Below are 23,391 nucleotides of genomic sequence, written 5' to 3'. Positions count from 1 at the left end.
TTTTGAATCTAATTATGTATCTCTGAAAGATTAATTTCAATTTGCATATGAAAATTATTAATTTTCTGAAAACTGCAATGTCTCCCATAACCACTTTTCTTTAAGTTTCGATTTTTCTCAGTATAAAATAACACTTGGAAAATAATAAAGAATAATATTCAACAAGTTATGCACTTTATAGAACAAATATAAAAACCGAATTTTCAAAACTACATACATTTCTTGAATTCCTTTAAATTTATGCATAGAATTACAATGGTTTTAATTTGTTTTAAAATTTTGAAAGACTATTTATTTTATTTTATTTCTTAACATAATAAGCATATATGCTTTGTTAAGACATTCTATGTAGACCTCGATAATTTACTGCCCTAAATGTAACTTAAATTATATAATTTACATTTGTATATTTATGATAGATGGCTTAGAATTTATTTTTAAGAGCGAGTATTTTCTTGCATCACATATCCAAAGTTCCAATTAATATTATATTAGTGTCAAAGTATATTAATATAAATAAATAAATTCATTGTCATAAAATTAAATCGTGCAATACTAATCATACATAATTGTCAAAATAATTATATATTCATTACAGTTCTATTCATGCAAGATTACTTAAATAAGTATGTGCTTGTCTTTAAAAGGTCTTCGAAAAATTCACCATTCTCCTCAATAATTTTCCCTTGTGAAACTAGCCATAGAATAATTACTTTTAGATGTATTTGAAATATTAAGAGAATCATTTCAGAAAAAGAGTAAAAAATGCATTTGATTGAAATCAAAGAGTAAAAATTCATTTGATTCCACCAGAAGAGTAAAAATTCATTTTATTTCGCCAGAAGAGTAAAAATTCATTTTATTTCGCCAGAAGAGTAAAAATTCATTTTATTTCCCCAGAAGAGTATAAATTCATTTTATTTTAACAAAAGAATAAAATATACATCCAATTCTTTATTTTTTTCCCCTCGCGTTTGTCTAATATTAAAATGGAATTCAATAAACGCATACATGAAAACATTCTACATATTAAATGGAATCGAACAAAAATGAGTATTTCAATATTATACTCATTTTTGTTCGGTTCCATTTAATATGTAGAAAGTTTTCATGTATACGTTTATTGAATTCCATTTTAATCCATTAACAAATTAAAATTTTGATAATTAAATAAATCTTATACTCCATACAAATTTTTTATACAATATATAAAACATAATCCGAAAAGATAAAAGCAAAATAGAAATAAAAAATAAAATCTCGAGAGATAAAAGCAAACTTTTAAAGTACAAATCTCTATTCATTTTTTAAGAAATCTCCCAAAAGGTTATTCAAGGAATTTCTTTTTAAATTAATACGAAATACTTCAGCATAGTTAACTGAAACCTTAAAATTAAATTGTATAATTTTTGTTCATTTTACAAAGTGGAATATAGATCCCAATATGTCACCCAACTTCCACATTTAGATATGTCGAAAAAAAAAACGTCTATATGAAAGTGTACTTGAAACATCTATATTTCACTAGTTTCTTTGTTTAAAATAAGGTATCTTCCTCAAACCATCTGTCCATTAACCAGTAGATTGATAATTTAATATGTAGTTCTTTCTTGATAAAAAAAAAAGTTTCGTCTCCAAGAAGCTCCATAACAAATATAAATTAATCCTAAGTTTACCTTTCAAATTAGCGTGGCCCATTTTTTTTTTTTTTTGAGCAAAAGTTCGTTTCAGTTTTGTTTAATATAAGTTCAAAAATAGCTCAGTTAAGATCAAACATGTTTTTGAAGACTTCTCACTTGCTACTATTTATTAACTTTTATTTTCCTTTTATAAAAAATAAGCAGGATGAAATAAATATATTCACTAGGCACGATTGCTATTTAATTCTCCAAGATGACAGTAGACTTTCATTCAACTGCCAATCTTTCATAACCAAAAATGAAGGGACTTATTTCTTCTGTGCATATTCAAAGAAATAGATGTTACTATTAATCTGACAAATGACAAATCTGGCCAAAAAAAAATTTCAAGTGGGAGTAAGGTATGATGCAATTAGTTCTTCAAATTTTTAAGGTGGAATGTCCTTAAATCTTTACCGACTATGTTGGGTGGAGGTAAATGTTACCTACTTGAATTTAACATAAGGATTTTGATGCAGTCTGATAACAACTAAATGTATAAAAATATTTTCTTTTATTTTAATAGAGTAGTAAGGGTGCAAAAATTTTAAAAATTCCAAAATAGTCAATGAAAGTTTGCAGATAGGAATTGGGGAGTTGTTCAAGAAAAAGCATTTACGAGTTATTTATATTGGATTTAATTGAAATATTTTTTTTTATATTTTATATCAGATATATATTATTGTTATTCCTTTGAGTAAACTAACCCAAATTTTAGCAAAGTTGTAAGTGAAATTTTATGTCGTGGAGGCATAAAGTCGAAAGAAGTTTCCTTAAAATAACTAATTGATTATAAAATATATAGTCAATATACTCATTACTGGAGCAATCAAAATAATGCGTTAAATACTAAAATCAAAGTTTAAATTAACATTTACCAGTTCACCAGACCTTGGTAAACAGATTTGAACCATTCATTCTTTCTATCTAACATTTAAACGAACTGAAAAAAAAAACTATCTTAAAATGGTGAAGCAACAAACCAGATTCACACAACTGATTTCTCTTCCACCTCGACCGAAGAGCTTAAACCACTTCTCATATTCCGTCTAAAAATACTTACACCAGGCCAATTTAAATAGTAGCCAAATTTGCATAGCAGTTGCTGCCAACCACAAATCACGAAACTTGCAAAGAAAAAGGTCGGGTTCGACTCGGATTGTTTATTTGAGATCATAGCGCGGAATTGGTAAAACACAAGGACACCATAAAAATTCGGATCCGAAATAAATTTCTTTATGGATCTTTTTCAAATGTCCAAAAATTATCATTCACAAACTGTTAGCAATTTGCAGAAGAGCACATCTATTTTTTCACCCGATCTGCAATCAAAACATTATCCATTCGAGAATGTGTCATGACAGGAAAATACCATAAAATATCAAAAATAGTTTACCTATGAGTTACTGAGTTAAATTCGAATGTTTATTTTTTCCATACAATAAGAATGCTTACTTTTTCTATGTTTTTAGTTGTTTACGCCGATGACATTCTACACAGAGGACCCAATTTCTCGATTGAACCACCAAATCGGGTTGACTTCTCAAACTCAAGTGGGACTGTAATCCCCTGTTCAGCTCACGGATCACCTCACCCATTGATCACTTGGGTAAAAGGCGATGGCGAGGCTCTCCAAGAGCTTTCAGGGCTCAGATATGTGAGACATGACGGAACTCTAGTATTTCCGCCTTTTCCGGGAGAGGAATACAGAGCAGATGTTCACGCTGCTGTATACAGGTGCCAAGCCTCTAATGTAGCGGGAACAATTGGGAGCAGAGATGTTCATGTACGTGCTGGTAAGTAAATCTTGATTTTGCTTTCCAAGTAATGAAAAGGTGTTTGATTATGCATGAATCATAGCAATATTTTTTTTATAAATTTAGAACTAGTTAAAGAAAATATATATAATAATTTTTTTTTAACAAGGTACATTTAATTTAAGAACTAGAAAAGAAACAGCACCTTCAAAAGATTTTAATTTGCAAATGTATATTGTTTAGATTTGTTAACTCATGTGAGTATTAAACGTATAATATTTTTGACAGAAATGCTAACAGGAATTTGAAAATTTAAAAAATATGTTGACAATTCTCGTTTTCTTTATGAGATATGTAACAATAATTTCTATGTCCTAGAATTATACATATATACCTCTAGTCCCTATTTATACAGATATCTATTGTATAGTATTAAATCTTTTTAAACATTATTTGCAATATTGTATAGTAATTTTGATATAATACTGCACAAAATCGTGCAACAGGTCGTATCATCTGGGTTATAATATGCGTACACTTTGTTTATGTCACTGTGTGAAGTGCTAAAATTTAAAATAGTTTTTACAAGAAATATACTTGTAAACAGGAATCGTTTACAAGTGAAACCTAATATTACTATCTAATAAAAAAAGACAAAATGAATTTTATTAAGCTACTTTTCCCTCATGTTATCCATATTGATGTAGTCATCAATAAACTTTGATAAAAAGGGTCATTGTATTCTTAGAAAGTTTAAATATTTATAGGCCATTCTCTCCTTATTATTTCCGCATTAAAATTTTATTTATTTGCTTATTAATGTGGTACAATAAGACATGTTTCGTAGATTATTATCATAAATAAGCACTTCATTCAGACGAAATTTTAATTTGTCAAAAAATAATAAAACTATTGAAATACGACATTTATACGGTAGAGTTCCAAATGTGTTATTCTGAAAAAAAATCATGAAAAACAATAATAAAGAGTGGTTTTAGAAGAATCAGATGAGAATGTTTCAAGTATTTATGATTAAATTAGTGCATTAAGTTAATGGAAGAAAACAAATCCCGGAATCCGATGAAGTATTTTGTAACTGAAATTTTTTTTCTATGTATCTTATCTGATCACAAAAGAGGGTCAAAAGCTTGTAATTGTAAAAAATATTTAACACAAATATAGTTGCTCTAATAGAAGTTGCGTGTGAAATTCTATCTATAACATCGTTAATTTTTATTTTCATTTTATTGACACTCATTTATATCCAATATATTTTAACGTTATGGTTTTTCTAATTAATCGTGTTAACATCAAAATCATTTCTATTAATAAAACATGAAACTATACTTTTTTCACTTTATTGAATTCTATTAGGCATTATTAAAAATGTTATTGCCACTTTTTCGAAAATTCACCAAATTTAAACTAATTAACAAATTTAACAAAATTATTTTCAATATTTAAGAAATGAAATGCTAAAAATTTTCACTTTTCAATGCTGCTGAAATGAAACACTTTATGCGCAATTTGTAAACAATTTATCAATATATATATATATATATATATATATATATATATATATACTATTGAAAATTTTCAATAACAAATATTTTCTAACCGTAATCCGTTTCGACAAAACTAAATGGTATTCTATGTTGGCATGGCATTTGCTAATTATCTTTTCTTTGTTTTGAATTTTACTGCTTAAAAGAATTCAACATTGCAATTATTTCTAGAATCGTAAAAATAATAAAATCATTTAGTAAGAAGAATCAGAGTATCTCCTATTTTAATTTTACCATTTATATATCTGAATTGTTGAATTGTTTTACGAACGTTACAGATTTGCAAGAATGTTCTTTATTTAAGCGAACTGATCCTGTTAATTTTACGAAATATAGCATGTTATAATTGAATTTGGATTAACTCTAACGGAGTTGTATATAAAAGAACTATCACAACTGATTACAACTCAGCTGTGAAAGGGAGGAAAAAAAAATATCCAGAGAAAAATCGAAAGAAAAGAAATTGTCACTATTGTTTCTGCCATTGGCCATAGGCCAAAAGGGTTATTCAGGCGAAGACTCCAAAGAATTGCAAGTCACGAATTCACGTCAGAAAAAAACGAATTTGGAGTCACGAGAAAATCATTGCTTTAGATACAAAGTATACTGTTATTCGCGTCAATGAGATTCCTTGTTTATTGAATTTGATTTGAATTGAATTTTCTGATGACGTTGCAGCATATTTGTTATCTCTTCAACGTCTTGCCATCTACCTAAATATATGTGAAAAAAAATCAATAGATTGTGGATAGCTCATAGCTAAAGAAATTTTGTTATTACAAGAATATTTGTTATTTGTCAATTACTAATAAAATAAGACAAAACCAAAATTTCGCAAAAATGTAACGTCTATTCAACGGAAGTTAAAAAAAAATATTGCTTAATAATATGAGGATATTTAAATAGTTTAGTATATATTTTAACATTTCAATTTTTATACTCAATTATTAGTCCTCGCGTATTATTTTTTCCAGGATTTGTGTGGCTATGTCGTCTGTACATGCTATTTTCTTTTCTTTTAAAATGTAATATTATTTAACTGATATCAATTAAAGTGTTTAAGTTTAAAAGATGTTAAACTGAAATTTTTTAATAAATTCAGACAAATAATTTAATTTATCTTCTGTTGATGATATTCTGTATTTTAATAAGGAAATTGGAATTGTCTTTGAAAGCTCATTTAAGTAATTTCAGCATAAAGAAATTATTAAAAAATAAATATGTTTCCACATCAGCCCGAAATGATTTAAGAATCCTTCCGATGAATGAAATGTACAAATATTGAATGCACAATATAAATTATTTTTTAATCACTTTGAGATAATGCTGATTAGAAGGAAAGAAACACAAAATTTTACAATGTTTTAATTTATCTCTTGTTATCAATAAACATAAGTTATAACATGTTACAATTAATAATACTTTTTAGAAACAGCGATTCAATAGTGAAATCAATTTATCCTAGAGATATAAATATTTATCATGTCAGTAATCTTTTAGTTAGAAAATTATAATTCCAAAATAGATGTATTTACTATTTCAATTTACAATGTATTACTTAATTGAAAACATTCGAATTAAAATTGAAATCATATAGATATCTAGGATTAAAAGGCATTATTTTCCCTCTCAAGAGGGCTATAAATATATTGTTAATTTTTACCCAAGAAAATATGCTTCAAAAGTCATTACTTTTAAAATTTTATTACTTTATAACAAAATCTTGAATCTTTGGGAAGTCGAATATACAGAATACTTCCTGCAAAATCTAACCAGGTTTGGATTAAAAAGAAAAATCCAATACCAATAGTCGTTACCATAGCCATATTACGCAAGGTTACAGATGGCAAGTTCGCCCATTTTAACAATGTGTCCGTTAATGCTTATTCGAGACATTGAACAACAAGCAAGTGGACTTAGTGATCCATGTAGCACTTTCTCTTAAACCATTCTTATACTACTCTGATTACTTTTCTTCTTGCTTCCGTCCATATAGTATATTCTTCCGTATTTCATTTCTGATTGCACATTTCTAGGGAAGAAAATATTTGCTTGTTTTTTTTTTTCAAATATTTTCAATATTTTTTAAGAAATAAAAAAAAATATGTACAGTCGCTTTAACTTTCAGCAAATTTGTTTTTAAATTTAAAATTTAAGCCTTTTTTTTAACGTGTTTGAAAAAAAAAAGATGAACTTTATTTGTAATCAAATTATCTTACAAATACGTTGGCATACATATAATTTAAAATGTTTCCCTGATGTAAATTTAATTCTTATACTTTTATCTACTTTAATAAAATTCAAAAATTTCAGTTCCCATTATAATATGAAGTTGCTTCTTTAATTAAAGAAAACTATGATCTCTGCAGTAAATGAAATAATATTAAAAGCATAAGTAAATTTGCACAATTTTTCCTTTGTTAAACTTTTTTTTTCTTTTCTTTCTTAGATGAGAGAATTATTAAAATGTATTACATTTATGATTCAATTCAATTTTGATTGTTTGTTTTCAAAGAATGCCAGATGCAAACACATACTCTTTTTAATTGTTGAGAGTGTAATATTAAAATGATATCACAGGAACACAATGCAGACATTTGCAACTAAAAATGCCATATTTTATTAGAGTAATATTTCAGCCAAATTATGAAATTACTAAAATATACAAATATTTTTACAAATATATTTCATTCTTCTTATTAAAATCTTAAATAATGTTAAATTCATTTTATATCTTTGCCATGGAAATATATGCCGCACTTTGCATTAGATGAACATTTCTAATGATGTGCTAAAATTGTAGACATTTTTTAAATCATTCAATGAAATGTTACTATGAATATTTGCAAAAAAAATTAAATTACAATACTGTTTCTGTAGAAAAAATATTTATTTATAGGAACAGAAAGGCAAACATAGCTAAAATTTTGAAATGCATAATATCGAAACTTCCAAATTTTAATTTCCATTTTTAATATTTTATTTTTTTCATTAATATATCAAAAAAGGCTGATTGAAGATAAAAGTAAATAATGTAAAATTACATTCTTATAGTTGTTTAGTTGAATTTTGATTTTTTTTTCACAATCAGTGACTTGATTTTTTTAGGCGAGAAAGCTTATTATAAAAAAAAAAAAAAAAAAAAAACATGTTATTTTAAAATCCTTCGAGGTATTTTATCATCAATCTAATAACTTATGGATTCTAAAAATCTGTATAAAAATTTCATTTATTTCAGTATTTACAAAATGATATAATAGCTTAATGAAATTATTTTTTTTATCTAAATGAAGAGAAATGTATTTACATTTTTGATATAGACGATTTGATCAGGCATTTTGATTTAGACGAGACACTTTAAATCGGTTTCAAACTTGAGGATATATTAATTTTATAGATGTATTGATATTTATACGATAGACGATATACTTAGGATTTTACGAACCATTAAATGTTATACGAGCACATCACTTTAAACTGTTATGGTGAAATTGGATCATTCATATCGTTCATATTGGATCATTCAATCAATATTTGTGCCATAATTTATACCGGTATTAAATATAATTTCTAAGAGCATAAAAGTTCTATAAATTCTTAATTGAAAAAATAAGATAACGTATTTTCAATGCAGAATATGTAATTAGATGATACAGAAAATGGTAGAAAGTGGTATTGTGTAATATTTTACATGGTTTAAATGTTTGAAATAATTTCTTAATTCGGGAATTGATTATTTCAAATATTATATTCAATGAAGAAACAATTTTCATTGTTTAATAATTATTTTTATATTTAAAGCAGCGTAATTGCCATTTTCATTATGATTAATTATGATTACAATTTTAGTTAGGTACTAAAATAGTAGAAACATCTAAAACATAAATTTTACGAATACATAATTCAATCGACATTAGCAGTTTTTCTGTCTCCATCTTTTCCATCTCATCCCTCAGAGAGAACCGCTATCAATATTATTCAATTTCGTGATAAAATCAAGGATGTTTTTCCTGTTATTTGCTATACTGATGGCAGTAAAATTGATGGTAGAGTTGGTTTCGCATTTGTTGTTTTCAGGGGTGGTATTGAATCCGAGCACCTTCAATTCAGAATTCGTAATGCATGCACAGTTTGTAGCTGAACTCTTATGCTTAAACTTCGCCATCAAATGGATCGCTGAACAAAATAGTGTAATTTCAGATTATCTTATTTGTACCAATTCTCTATCATCCTTGGATTCTCTGAAGTGTATTTCTTCGTCTAACAACATAATCGTTGAAATCCAAAAGCAAATTAAAAGTCTGAGAGATAAAAATATCTCAATAGTTTTTGCATTTGTTCGTGGACACACGGGCATTTATGGAAATGAGCAGGCCGATTGGCTTGCTAAAGCTGCCACTAAGCGCAAAATCGACATTGACGTTAATATTCCTAAATCCTTTTACAAGAAGATTACGAGAGAAAAAATGGTGGAGTCTTGGAATCGAGAATACCTCCTTTCAAATAAAAGGAGCTTAACAAAGAAATTTTTTCCATCCATTAATAAGAGACTGTCATGCCATCATTTTTATACTAATTACAAAATAACCCAATTTCTAACTGGTCATGGTAACTTTAAAAGTTACTTGTACAAATTTAATTTGTTTCCATCATCTTCCTGCGATTGTGATATTGGTGGGGAGGAAAATGTTGAACATGTGCTTCTTCTATGTTCCAAGTTTGTCAAAGAAAGACAGATCCTAAGACTGGCTCTTAAGCACATGAATTTAAATTGGCCTACAGAGTTTCACCAACTTATTTCCACTAGAAGTGCTTTTGAAAATTTCTAAATTTATTGTTGACATATGTAATCCTTCATAACTGTTAAATTTTCTTTTTTTTTTCTTTTTGTAATGTGTTACATACTTACTTCTGTAAGCCCCGTATGATACTTTGTGGTGCACGGGGGATTCCTAAATGTTCAATAAAAAAAAATTAGCAGTTTTCTGGAATCATTTAAAATATGCAATATAGTTCAGTTAATTTCCTATGGAAAGATTCCAAAATAAATTAAAAAACTAAACTAAAATTGGTATCATATTTTATGATACATGTAAATTAGAAAATGAAAATCAGGTTTTTACTTGAAATCTAAAAATGTAATTTTTTTTCCTTCAAATTTTGCTTGCATATATTACGAAGCAAATTAAATTCTTCAATTTCGGATTATTGCCAGATGAATAAAGAACTGATTCCTTATTAATAAAAATAATACGTTTTTCATTGGCAAACAAGCAACTTCCAAGTTCCGAAAATATGTTTAGTAGATTGAATTGATAATGGATTGAAATTATTTGAAAAAAAAATATCAAGTTAACTTTATCAATATTGAAAGGCTCCAATCGCCCATTAATAGAAACTGCGGTAGACACCTGAGGCACTTCGATATCACTACAAAATCCCTTTCGTTATAGGTAATTGAATACTCACGCTGCATGCTTAGTGCGGTAGGTGTGCTTGTCCATATGAGTTTGAGGGACGTGAGAGAGATAATGAGAATCCTCATGAGATATTCGAGCACGCATTTGTTCCATAACAATCGCTTAAGAAAGTTCCTCTTTTGTATATCAACATCTTAAAATCAAGAGTTATGAGTTATCATTGCGGTTTTTAAGGGGACAGGGAATTTTCTTATAAGGAGAATCTCTCTCTCTTTATATATATATATATATATATATATATATATATATATATATATATATATATATATATAAAGAATTTTACTGAAGATTTTTTGAGTTAATAATATGCTTTTATTAAATCTATATAATAAATACATATTAAAATTAAATAAAAATATTTTTTAAAAAATCATCCCAAGCTATGATGGCTATTCCAATAATACTGACTATATATATATATTTTTTTTTTTCATCTCATGCGAATTAAAATGTAAAAACGGATTTTCCTCCAGCTAGTTCAAACTAGTCAATAATGATGTTTGAAATGAATATTTGAACTATTTCGTTCATCACATATGTCAGTATAAAAAAAAAATCATGATTAAAAAATTAAAATTTATTCCATAGAAAGCTAATTTTAGATATTAAAAGTAATAGAAATAGATTTACTTTCAGTAACTATTTTATTAAACACTACTATTAAATTACCTGGCTGCTTATGTTACAGTGGGAAATATTAATGCGAGTTAGCTAGTTACTTTTTTTGACCAACTGGCTCTCCAGAATTATTGCCTCGTTAAAATTTTCAATTAAAATTTTTATATAATTTAGTATTTTAATAGCAAGGTTTCAAATTTTGAATAGTCATAAAACTCCTATATTATGGATTTTATACGATATTTTGTACGTTGTATTATGTTCATCCCTAATTTTCTGTCAGCCGCAGTGAAATTAAACTTGAAATTGAAGATGAAGTGATAAAAGTTCTAAAAATACCAAACGTTTTTATTGAAACTTAATTTGACAGTAGAAATTCCGAGTCTTTCAGCATTGAAATCTTATTAGTTCTAGATAATATTTTTTCATAGTTTATGCAATATCTTGAAAAATATAATACCTCAATTATTCAATTAAAAAATTCTTTGATTTATCTTAAAATTCAGTTTTACTTTCAAAAATAGTTAAGTAATTTTATTTTCGTCAATAAATATAAATTTGTAAGTAATTATAAAGTTTGCAGTTTATACAATCATTCGATTCTATGTGTCATGTCATATTTAGTAAATTAATCTTGGTAATCTGAACACTCAGTCCTCTGCGATAAAGTCTGACTATTTTATATGAATGTCACTATTTACAGAGAATAAAAAGTTTCATTATGTTATGCCATAGAGAATCTTCGGAAGCTGATGGACGTATTTCCTTTATAAAGTTCGATGGCGAGGTCAAAAATAGAATTATTCAAATTTTCATAACTCAATCAATTTAATCGCAAAAGAGTGTAGCTCTTCCTTTTTCAAATATCAATGTTTTAAGAGTATTTTATTAAACATGATTCACAGCACAAAGTAAAAATAAATAAAAATATATAAAGTTAAAAATTTAAATTTTGTAATTTATCGGAAAATTTATTGATTCAAACTGCATAAAATATAATAATTATACTTCATTTAGACCAATCTTTATTAGATTAAACACAACTTTCAGAAATTACTAGTTTTAAATAGAGTGGATATCCTCTATATTTTAAACCATATTTGCCTTAAATAAGCTGAACTAACCTTTTAATATATATATATATAGGTCACAGAAAACTTATCTTCCATTTATTATTTTCGAAAACATCACATATTTAATTTATTTGATTTCATACAAACATGTGTTGAAAATTACACTCTTCTTTGTTTAGTCTTCAACAAGATTTAACTTAATCTGTGAATTTGAGCTTTTGTGAATGTGATTGGGACACGTTGATGAAAGCTTATTTTCCCCTGTATGCATAATGGGATCTTGCAGGTGAATTTTTTTTGAATTTGTGCAAAATAAATTATTAAAAAATACAGTTTAAATATTTATAAAATAGAATTTTATTTATACATTAAAACATCAGTATGATTGGAAAGCTAGCTTTTTTAGCTTTATGTAAAATATTGTTTTTTGCTGTGATATTTTTGGAAGTTACTGCAGAGAAACTCCAAACTTTCACTTAATTTATTTATTAATTAAAATTCTAATATTAATTTCAGCAAAAAAATCGTTTCCAAGTACACATTTCCAACTTCCAAAGTATGCATGTACCAAGTTAAGTACATCTGACTCGAACAGTCTGGCCTATAGAGACCCAGCAAAACACAAACATACATTCATTTTTATCATAATTAAAGATACAATTAAAGGCGAAAAAACAGATGAAATATGTTCGACACATTCTCATTCCATATATGCAATAAATTAAGTGGTGAAATCCTAAGACTATTGCGTCTTGCGAAAATAACCATACATATGCTTTTTTAGATACCCACTAAAGAATATCCATTCCAGAAAGAGTGATATTGAGCATGAATAACTAATATTCTATATTTTTATATTGTTTTAAATATTATTCATTATTATTTCCTATCATCAAGAGTCCAACAATATAGTACCTTATTGAACGCTTGGTTATTGACAAGTTTCATCAAATTTAATGGGACCGCACGCTTGGATTCGGATACAATAATACCTGCTGACATTTCAAACAGTAACTACCTGTCTCAAACGTGTGCTTGTTATGATCCCAGCATTGAATTGCAGTGGTATTTTAGGCATCATTCTGAAATATTCAAATGATGCTGATAATGAGTAAAATGGGGAAATATTAATGAATTTTCCAATTTTATTTTGAATCGGCTACAAACCGAATATACCACCTTCTAAAAGAATCTTGGAAGGTGGTACATCTGTAATTATATCTGTTGGCTATCTTATGAATGTTTAAAATAAAAGTTTAAATGCCAGATTCTTGCATCTTGTTAAAATCAGGCTGTAAGTATTTCTAATACGATCATTGTTTCACTTTCATAACATTAATATTGAATTTGATTAATCTTTTGAGTGCTAAGACAATTTTAAAAAAATTATCCTGCCATTTTATCCCATCTTCTGTGATAAATTGGGCATTTCTGGTCTATGTATATCACATTAAGGTTTCAAAAAAAGTTATGTAAAAATCAAAGATTTCCTTTGATCGGAGAAAGTCATGACGATTTTTAAATTTTAGATCAACTTAAATTTGAAAATAAATCTGGAAAAAAATTAAAAGGTATTGAGATAAAATTAATGGATAGTGATAAATGATATTTTACAAATATTATTTGTTGCTTTTAAATATTTATTGATAGAAACAACAAATTTTCGTAGCTCACATTTCTTTATATTCTATACTGTCGTAATTTTTCAAGGTTATTCATATTAAAATTGAAGTACAAATATTCTTGATAGTGAAAATTATAGAAATAAAATAGAAATATTATGAATTAAAATTGACATTTCATTTCTTCCGAAATCAAATGCAAAATTCTTAGAAACAAGATTATATATATTTTTTTTCTTTATTGATCTTCGTAATAAATAATTGCTATAGCTTAACAAGGAGTATATTCTTCTTTAAAAAGAAATGGATTAAACTTATAAGCAATTGATCCAATGATTAAATTCCAAGCTCAAAGTCCTTTTCGGTAGGGAATATTACATTTTCTAATTAGTTGTCACAACGATCCGGTCCGTTTTATTTTTACCTTTTATTGATTGCATATTATATATTTATGTTGTTTAACGAATTTCTTTCAAGTCTCGGTCATTCTAGATACTTTGAATACCTTTATTTTGGGGCATCATAATTACATTTTAATGTAGCATAACATATTTTCACTGAACATACATTTATTACGAATCAATTACATATCTTCGAGCATATCCAAATTATCGGTATTCTTAATTGCCTTTCAGAATCGAATTTCTGCAATAAGGATGCTAATTATTACCTTCGGAAAGCCATTATAAATGCTCATTACTTTGGCAATAATCATTAAAGTCTCTTAAGTTCATATAATAGCATATTTCATTATAAATTATTGAGTAATATTTGGTCATGACTTCTGTGTGAGAACTATATAGTCTTATTTCTGATGAAGCTTGAAATCTAGAGTCATGAAAGTCCAGATTAGATAAACATAAATTATTTTTATATTATGTTTAGCATTCTGAAGTATTGTTTCTGCATCTACAAAAAATTAACTTTTTTAACAAAAAAATTCAGAAAAAATACAAATAATTTTACTTACATATTTAGTTTTAAGCCATCGTATTTCAAAACTTAGATATATAAGATAATTTATTCGTATCTCAGTAAATGTTCTTCATTAAAATGACTATTAGAATAATTAGAGAGTTCGTTGTAAAAGTAATTTCAGATTTAGTCTTGATAAAATTACTTGGATATAGTAATGAAGCTACCGATTTATTTTATCTTTTCAATTAATAACTACTGGTGCCTTTAGCTTTTAGAATTAATCCTTAACTTATCTTGGAAAAATATTAAATATATATTTGTAATTTGTCAGATAAAAACTGTAATATTTAATTGTTTAGCTAATATTTCAACAATCACCTCATGTACTATATTTCTTCCTTTATTAAATTTATATTATTTTCTATACACGTTAAATTCTGTTTAAATTTCTCAATCAGTCTGCGATGCATTCATACAGTCTGTGATACATTCATACAATCTGTGATACATTCATACAATCTGTGATACATTCATACAATCTGTGATACATTCATACAATCTGTGATACATTCATACAATCTGTGATACATTCATACAATCTGTGATACATTCATACAATCTGTGATACATTCATACAATCTGTGATACATTCATACAATCTGTGATACATTCATACAATCTGTGATACATTCATACAATCTGTGATACATTCATACAATCTGTGATACATTCATACAATCTGTGATACATTCATACAATCTGTGATACATTCATACAATCTGTGATACATACATACAATCTGTGATATTACATAAGATTAGCTGTTAATAACGATTATTTTACTGAAGGTAAAATAATTATTTACAGCAATAATAGATGTAATAGTATATTTGCAAGTTAAAAATGTAACGCAAAACATCTAAACGACAATTCAAAACTTGATTAGAAAAGAATTTTTTTAAAAAAAATTAATGTTAGGTACTTAAAAAATTCGTAGATTTAGATTAATTTTCTGAGCATATGTTATAATTTGACTCATGTATAATATACAAGAACTGCTTGTTTAATTTATGATTCACACTCAACTACCTTCAACATTAATATATTTATTATTTCTAATGGCGTTAAATCAATCATCATTTTTTTATAGTTTTTTGTTAGTATTTTATTGGAAAGTTCATGCGAAACTTTAATATGGAAATGCACTGGTAAAAAAGTCCTGAGTGTGACATAAAATTCCTGACAACCAGATTAATTTTTCCAAAACTAATTAACTTCAGAAAGAATCCTTTTGGATCCCTCCTCATTAGAATAATTCAAAACGAATTTTAAATCTTTAACGAACAAAATAATTTCTTTTGTGATATTTCTTCTTTTGGAATAATTAAGTGCTTCATTAATATTTCAAAGAGTTTTTGCTTAGTTTCCATAGAAAGCTTTGTCGCTCATCAGATAAAAATGCTCTCATTTATATTAGTAAATTTTTCTCTTCTGTTATTCGTTATTTCACTGATACGTTAACATTTCGAAGTATATGATGTTGTACAGAGAAAGCTCACGAAAATTCGAGATAAAAATGCTATCATTTATATTAGAAATTTCTTTCTTTTTTGAGAACCATTATCTCACTGATACATTAACATTTCGAAATGTAAGATAGGGCAGATAGAAAGGCCACGAAAATTTGCGTAATGCCGACTTAAGAAAAATGGACTCGAGTAGTAATTTATTCTTATCAATAGAATAAGTTAAGACTGTATAGAATGTTGATTTTCTGAAAGAGCTTCTTTCATTGGTAGGAATTCATGTTATGCTTATAGGAAAATAGCAGGAATATTGTATCTATACTAACTGTAATAAAATTATCCTAAAAGAAAATTGGCTGGTAATCAATTGCAGTAACATATTATATTTTAATGAGGAAATAAATATATACCATTATGCTATTGCATAAATTTCTATTGTATTATATAGTTATATAAAGCTTATCAAAATTAATTTCTATTGTGTTAATTAGATATATATAGAATTTTATTCAATATTCTGTAAACTGCCTTTTAACAATCAGTTTTGATTTGTAACACAAAATAATTATTTTCAGTAATTACTAAAGCCGAAACATATTTTAAAATCTTTATTGCTGCTTCTTATAAATTATGCCATCTGCTTGTATAGAAATTAGCTTTGTATATTGATTTAAGAGCAAAATACAGATCCCTCTTATAATATTGTGATATAACAAAATATTTATTTAAAACTTATTCTCAATTCATAATTAAATTCTTATGAATAATATTTTGTTACTTTAATGATGATATTTAAGGAGAAATATTTCGATAAATAATATTAACAAATAACTACCGATATATTTTCACATTTATTTTTCTAAGTGTAATTATACCTAACTTATTATGTTTTGGAACATAATTGTTATAATTAATGTGAATAAACAAATTTATACATTAGAAAACAATTTTCAAGTCACAGTTCGTTAATACGCCTCTTAATTTCTACGTTGTTTTTGTTTTCAGTTTTGATAGATAAATGTTCCATATAGAAGATACACAATTATTATTTTCTGTGGAATCTCATAATTTTGAATGACATCTGAGGAAGCAATTCAATTTCCCAACCGAATTTTCAAATTACTAATGAATTTTTTTATGCTCAAACCTTGAAAATAAAATGAAAATTTTCCTCTAAAATTTATTATGCTTGAAAATATAACAATTTGAAAGACATACATGCGACAACTTATCCAAATTTCATATCCTCAGTAGAAAAATATAACTAGTTTTGTATTTAAAGAAAGCATTTTCAAATAATTGTATTTATTGTATACTAGCCGCCTTTGGCGACCAGCCGGTTCGCCAATCTTAATGTTCGTTAAAATTTTAATAATTAAATATTTTATGCAATTACTACTTTAATAGCTTGAAATTTTGCTTCAACTTCAATTTGCTTCAATTTAATAGCTTCAACTTCAGATTTTGATAGTCATATAATTCACTCATAATATTATAAATGCCTTCAGTCATAACTTAATATGTATCTCTCTAATTTTCTGTTAGCTCCCGTAAAATTTATGCTTTAAATTAAAGTGGAAATGATCAATCTGCAATTAATATAATAATATTTTTTACTGAAACAAAGCATTTTTTATAATTTGATTACTGAAATCACAGTCACTGAACGTTTAAACTTTATGGGCACTAAAGAATATCTTTCATAATTTATGTAATATCTGAAGAATTTGTCAACAAAATTTTCTCAGATGCATCATGAGCATATCGATTTATTAACAATGTTTAATTTTAAATCCATTAAACACTAAGAAAATAAAACAAATCGTTTAATAATTCCAAGAGTGTTTTTTTTTTTTTTTTGAACTTGTGATATTTGAAATGTTGAGATTCGCCAAAATCAAGTTCCCATTTTTATATAATTACAACATATTCTCCTTCTATATATATATATTTAATTCTTTCTTTTTCTATATATTATGTTTCTATTCAAGAATACACTGGCCATTCTTGCAGAAACGCTGGGATTACTTTTAATATCAAAGAAAAAAATTGTTCTGATTTTTTTTTGTATATTAAAATAGCAATTTTTCTTCTTTAATCTTTAATATAATCTGGAATATTGTCATTCAATAATTTTAAATTAATGTTCTTTGCTTTCAAAATACTGAAACACAACTGAATGCTAGTTTATTTATTAATTTCAGCTGGTAGTATGTTGCCTCTTAGAGCAACGGTTAAACAATCCAGGATACTCCAATTTTACAAACAAATGAATTCCTTATGTGCTAAATATACTGCCTCCGTTATCTCATTAAAGCAAACCTCTTACTGAGAATTGCGTTAGGTAGTTTCCTATTTCTTATTGCGGTTATGTGGTCCGTTTAAGGCGTTTAGTTCATATGAATTTAAAGCGTCAGTGGAGCCTTATCACGGATGCAAATCACGAGGAAAGCCATTTTAGTTCTTGCATTTCGTAATTAGAGTTGAGGCACAGAAGATTGTCTCTTCTTTTTCCTTCGGAAGTTGCACGAAAGGGGCTTATAGTCCAGCAGTGTTTTCGCGTAATAAGAAAGGGACCTTCTAGAAAGGATTGGACAAGGAGGAAGTTCTTGTACTGAGGATTATGTGGTGGGAAATGGAAGAATCGATTTTGAGTCAAACAAAGTTATTATGTTTCCTCCGAAGGGTTCAATAGGCTTATTACGGTCATTCGTGGTTCAATTGTTTGACAAAAGAAAAGTTGGTTTTCTTTTGCTCATTACGTTGGTTCAAAAGGGTTACGGAGGATTAAAATTGTTGTTCTTTTTGACTTCATTTTTTTCGGTTTATGATACTGTAAGAAATAAAGTAATGAAGTTCACTATTGATACTTGAACAAAATTTTAAAGCATGGTACTGGAAAGTATAGAGAATTATTCCTTGCAAATTATACTTTAGATTTTTAATAAACATATTGTTGTGCGCAAATTTAACATCCATATAATTAATTTAATGAATTAAATACAGTTTCCTGATATCCATTTAGAATTTCTTTTGTAATTAATTTATTATTTGAAGTGACAATTACATTTGTCCAGCGAAATTGAATGTAAGCATTTAATTTTTTTTATTTATTTATTTATTTTTTTGTAATTTTGTTTACTACTATAGCATGCATCAAAGATCCTTGGAAAATTTTCAGAAGTGTAAATAATTATTATGAACAATTTTATAAAATATTATAACATTTTTGATCTTTCTAACAAACTTGGTTAACCAAGGTTGAGAAGTTTTTTAACAAGAGAAAATATAAATTATGTTTAAGATAAATAGAAATTGATAATGGCAACGGTGCATCCATAAAGACTACAGCATCATATTAAAATACGTAATTTTTATTGAAATTTAACATGGTTTGAATTTAAATTCTGAACATTTCAAAATATGTTTTAAATTTTAATTAGTTTTCCAAATTTTTATATTATATAAGATTTAAAATGCATCTTTTTATTAACTTTTTACTACTATGCTTCCATTGCTAAATTACTTAAGTTAAAAACTATTTGAATTGTTGGTTTCATCCTTATTAAAAACCTTTAAATATTTTTTTTAAATGTATGAAAAATAAAGCGACATATTATAGAGGTAATTTTTACTTTTTTTTAAATTTCCAAATTAGTTAATAAATGTGTTTTGGAGTAAACCTGTACTAATTGTCAAATATTTTTTTGCATTTATATAAAAAAAATGAGAAAAAGCGAATTTTGTTTATAAACACCTTACATATTGGCAAACATCAGCGTCATGAAAGAACCGCATTTACATTCTTTTCCTACACGTTGAGGATTACAAATGTGCACTGGCAATCAAAGAATTTAAAATATCCTTGAATGATGAAAAATGCCCCGAAAAATGTTATTTCGCTCTGTATTTTTACTCAAAATAAGCCTTTCCGTCTTCTTTTCACTTGTTGCATAGATTTAATGGTTATTTGAGTGCATGATTGTAACATTTCTTATAATCATTTGTAAAGCAAGAAAAACCCATTAAAGGTGGATGAAATATCAACATAATATGCATTTAACATCATTTTAAAATTTGTTCAATTAAACAAATATAATAATAATGAATAGGCAAATGATTCAATACACAGGAATTTCTTTTGGTAAAATGCGACGATCTTTAGCGAGTAAATTTAATGGGCTATAATGTGTGTTGTAAGGTAGAAACAGCACAAACTGAAACTATATTATAGTCTAATACAATAAATCAGACGAACAAATTCTTCAAAAAATTTAAATATTGCTCATCAGGAATTACGTGTCCATTTGGAATAAGTTCTTTATCGATAATATTCGTATTATTGAAGCATGTACAACCTATTGTTTGAAATTTGATAGATCTTACATTTTTTATCGACTTCTAGTGAATGATTTTCAAAACGTTTAACGATTCGAAGCGATTTCAAAAAATTTAGATCATTTATAGCATTTGAAATGATTTTTCTGTAATATGCTTTTTTCGATGAATTTTATTTAAATGTTGAAATTTATGGATCAAATTTAGCACAATATTTTTGTCAAAACGTTTACATAGGATTTTTGAAATCTTAGGACGTTGATCTTGAAAAATATTTCCATAATCTTTGAAAGTAACACTCACTTTTTCGCAACAAAAATCATCTACTTTAGCACTAATCTCAGTTCTAGATGAAGCTCCATCTTACGTATTATGTTTTAGTCTATCTCATCCTACCAAAATAAGTTGGTACAGTAAGGAAACATTTGATCTGATTCAACGAAAATAACTATAAATATGTTTCATTAATGATAAGATTGATTTTCAACCAAATAATTCAACATAAAATAATTTGTACACCCCACTGCAAGTGCCAAAGTTAATTTAGCAAACAAACAGAATTTTTAATATTACGTCAATAAATATATCAAATATATATCATTAGGAAGTTTACTGCTATTACTTTACTGTAGTCTTTGGTCTATCGTTAGCTTATAAAATTCTTCCACGCATTGTGGGCATGGTATCAAATATTTTCCCAAATATTCATGAAATATTAGCAAATAAAAGACATTATTTTAAATTAAATTTTGTATTTCATTTAGTAGTAATAATAATTTAATGTTAATTATTCATCTTTGAAAGTATTGGAATGCTTTAAAATCTTGTATATTTATAAAAAATAAAAGGTTCACAAAGTTAAAAACCATTCAGATTTACTCTTGTAATAAAACATATAGCAAGAAAATATATTAATGAAAATAATTTAATTTCAAAATTTATTGTGCATTCATTAGTTAAAACAGTAGTTTAGTTAGGATATCCATCAAGAGATAAAAACAATATCTCCCTATATTTATCGAAGCTAAAACCACGTAAAGAAATGAACAAAAATAATATATCATTACTGTAAACATTATTATGTATGGGATATCAAACTACAAAAATAATATAGATGAAAATGTAATAAATAAGTGCCTTTAGGATAAAAGAAATAATCGATAATCGATGCTAAAATTACTAATGGACATTCTTTAGAAGAAATGATAAGCAAAAGAAATATTCTTTGTGAGGGCTATGAGCATTGAATGCATTCTTGTAATTATGCAACCAAAATAATTTCTTTCATCAAATAGATAAAGGGAACAGTTAAGTTATTCTTTCTTTAACATAATATCATAATTCCATAAATTGATGTGACATTATTCCATAAATATTCAGATTCAATTTTGACAATGAAATTCCTGCACTTGCATTTAACAAAGCTGTTTCGCAGAAAATTTGATGCAAACGCTTAAACATGAAGGATTACTTTAATATGGCAGAGTAATAACAAAATTTTCCCAAACCTTCTGTATTAGATGTATCCATCTTACTGGTTTAGAAACAAGAAAGGGTATTGATATTTTCTACGTGTAACGTTCACATTTACGATGCTATATTTTATAAAAATGCAGCTTAATAAGGTCTCACATTTATCTTCTGCTAGTTTAAGGCTATTATTTCTTGAAAATATTTGTGATTTCCTTTTGACTCTTTGCAAATATGTGCCTTCAAAATTAAACTATAAAATTAAGCATTGCATTCACGTTAGTTTTATTAAGTGAAAGAAAAGATTCATTATAAGCGAATACTTGATTTAATTATGTTGCTTTATATTTTTATTTTGAAAGAAGCAGTTGGTTAGATATGATTTGAATTGAAAAAACGATCTGTAAGTTTCGGCTTCTGTAATATTGCCGCATTGAAAAGAGGCAGTCGACTCTCCATGGCCGAATGGTCACAGTACTGATCTCATAATGAAGAGATCATGAGTTCGAATCTAGCTAGATACAATGCCATTCACTTTCTGTGTTAATATTTAATTCCTTGATTTTATGCTTTCCTTTATTTCCTGTTCCAGAAGATTCTGGACATTTCTTTAGTTTACCAGAAAAGTGTTCTGGACTTTTCTTCCTTTCTCCAGAAAAGTTTTCTGGAACTTTCCCTTCTAGTATAAAAGCAGAAGATCTATCAGTCACTGTGTTCTCAGTTCAGAGTTGAGTTGATAAATTGGTTTAGCCCTACTTCTTGTGTGTGTCATTGCATTCCACACTACAGTATCTACGTGACAATAATACAGTATCTACGTGATAAGATCAAACATAATTAATATTGTTGGATAATTTCATAATCTGAGCACCTGTTTATGCATGAAATGCTTGGCGATTTTTGAAAAATATCAGGTTATTAAAATAAAAGCTCAATTCGACATATTGAAACTCTATACAAAATTATTTTTCTGGTAGCTCAACCAAAATACCATCTGTTATGTAAACTTACAAATTTAGAATTACGTTTTATTTAGAGTTATTTCAAATTATAGATTGAAAAATAAAGAATTGTTTTCAATGTAAATATAACAACACTCTAAGAAGTACACATATCATTATTCGTATATGTATCTTAACACACCCACCCACACACACACACACACACACACACACACACACACACACACACACACACACACACACACACACACACACACACACACACACACACACACACACACACGTCTGTGTGTTCGCCAATCTTAATGCTTGTTAAAATTTTAATAATTAAATATATTATTTAATTCTTACTTTAATAACTTCTTCATCAAAATATTTTAAAA

General features: G+C 26.8%; 1 protein-coding gene across 4 annotated transcripts in view; it reads left to right on the top strand.

Annotated features, from left to right (window-relative positions):
- The window catches only part of LOC129981662 (cell adhesion molecule Dscam2-like), a 391,964-nt gene that overhangs the window by 39,639 nt on the left and 328,934 nt on the right, over positions 1-23,391 (top strand). For all 4 annotated transcript variants that reach the window (XM_056092595.1, XM_056092594.1, XM_056092593.1 and 1 more), the window contains one exon: positions 3,152-3,475. In XM_056092595.1, coding sequence (XP_055948570.1) covers positions 3,152-3,475 — 324 coding nt within the window. The remainder of the gene's footprint in view (positions 1-3,151; positions 3,476-23,391) is intronic.

This window comes from Argiope bruennichi, chromosome 8, assembly GCF_947563725.1.
Source record: "Argiope bruennichi chromosome 8, qqArgBrue1.1, whole genome shotgun sequence".
Classification (NCBI taxonomy): Eukaryota; Metazoa; Arthropoda; class Arachnida; order Araneae; family Araneidae; genus Argiope; species Argiope bruennichi.
Note: the sequence above shows the minus strand (reverse complement) of the source record. Positions and strands in the feature narration are given on the sequence as shown.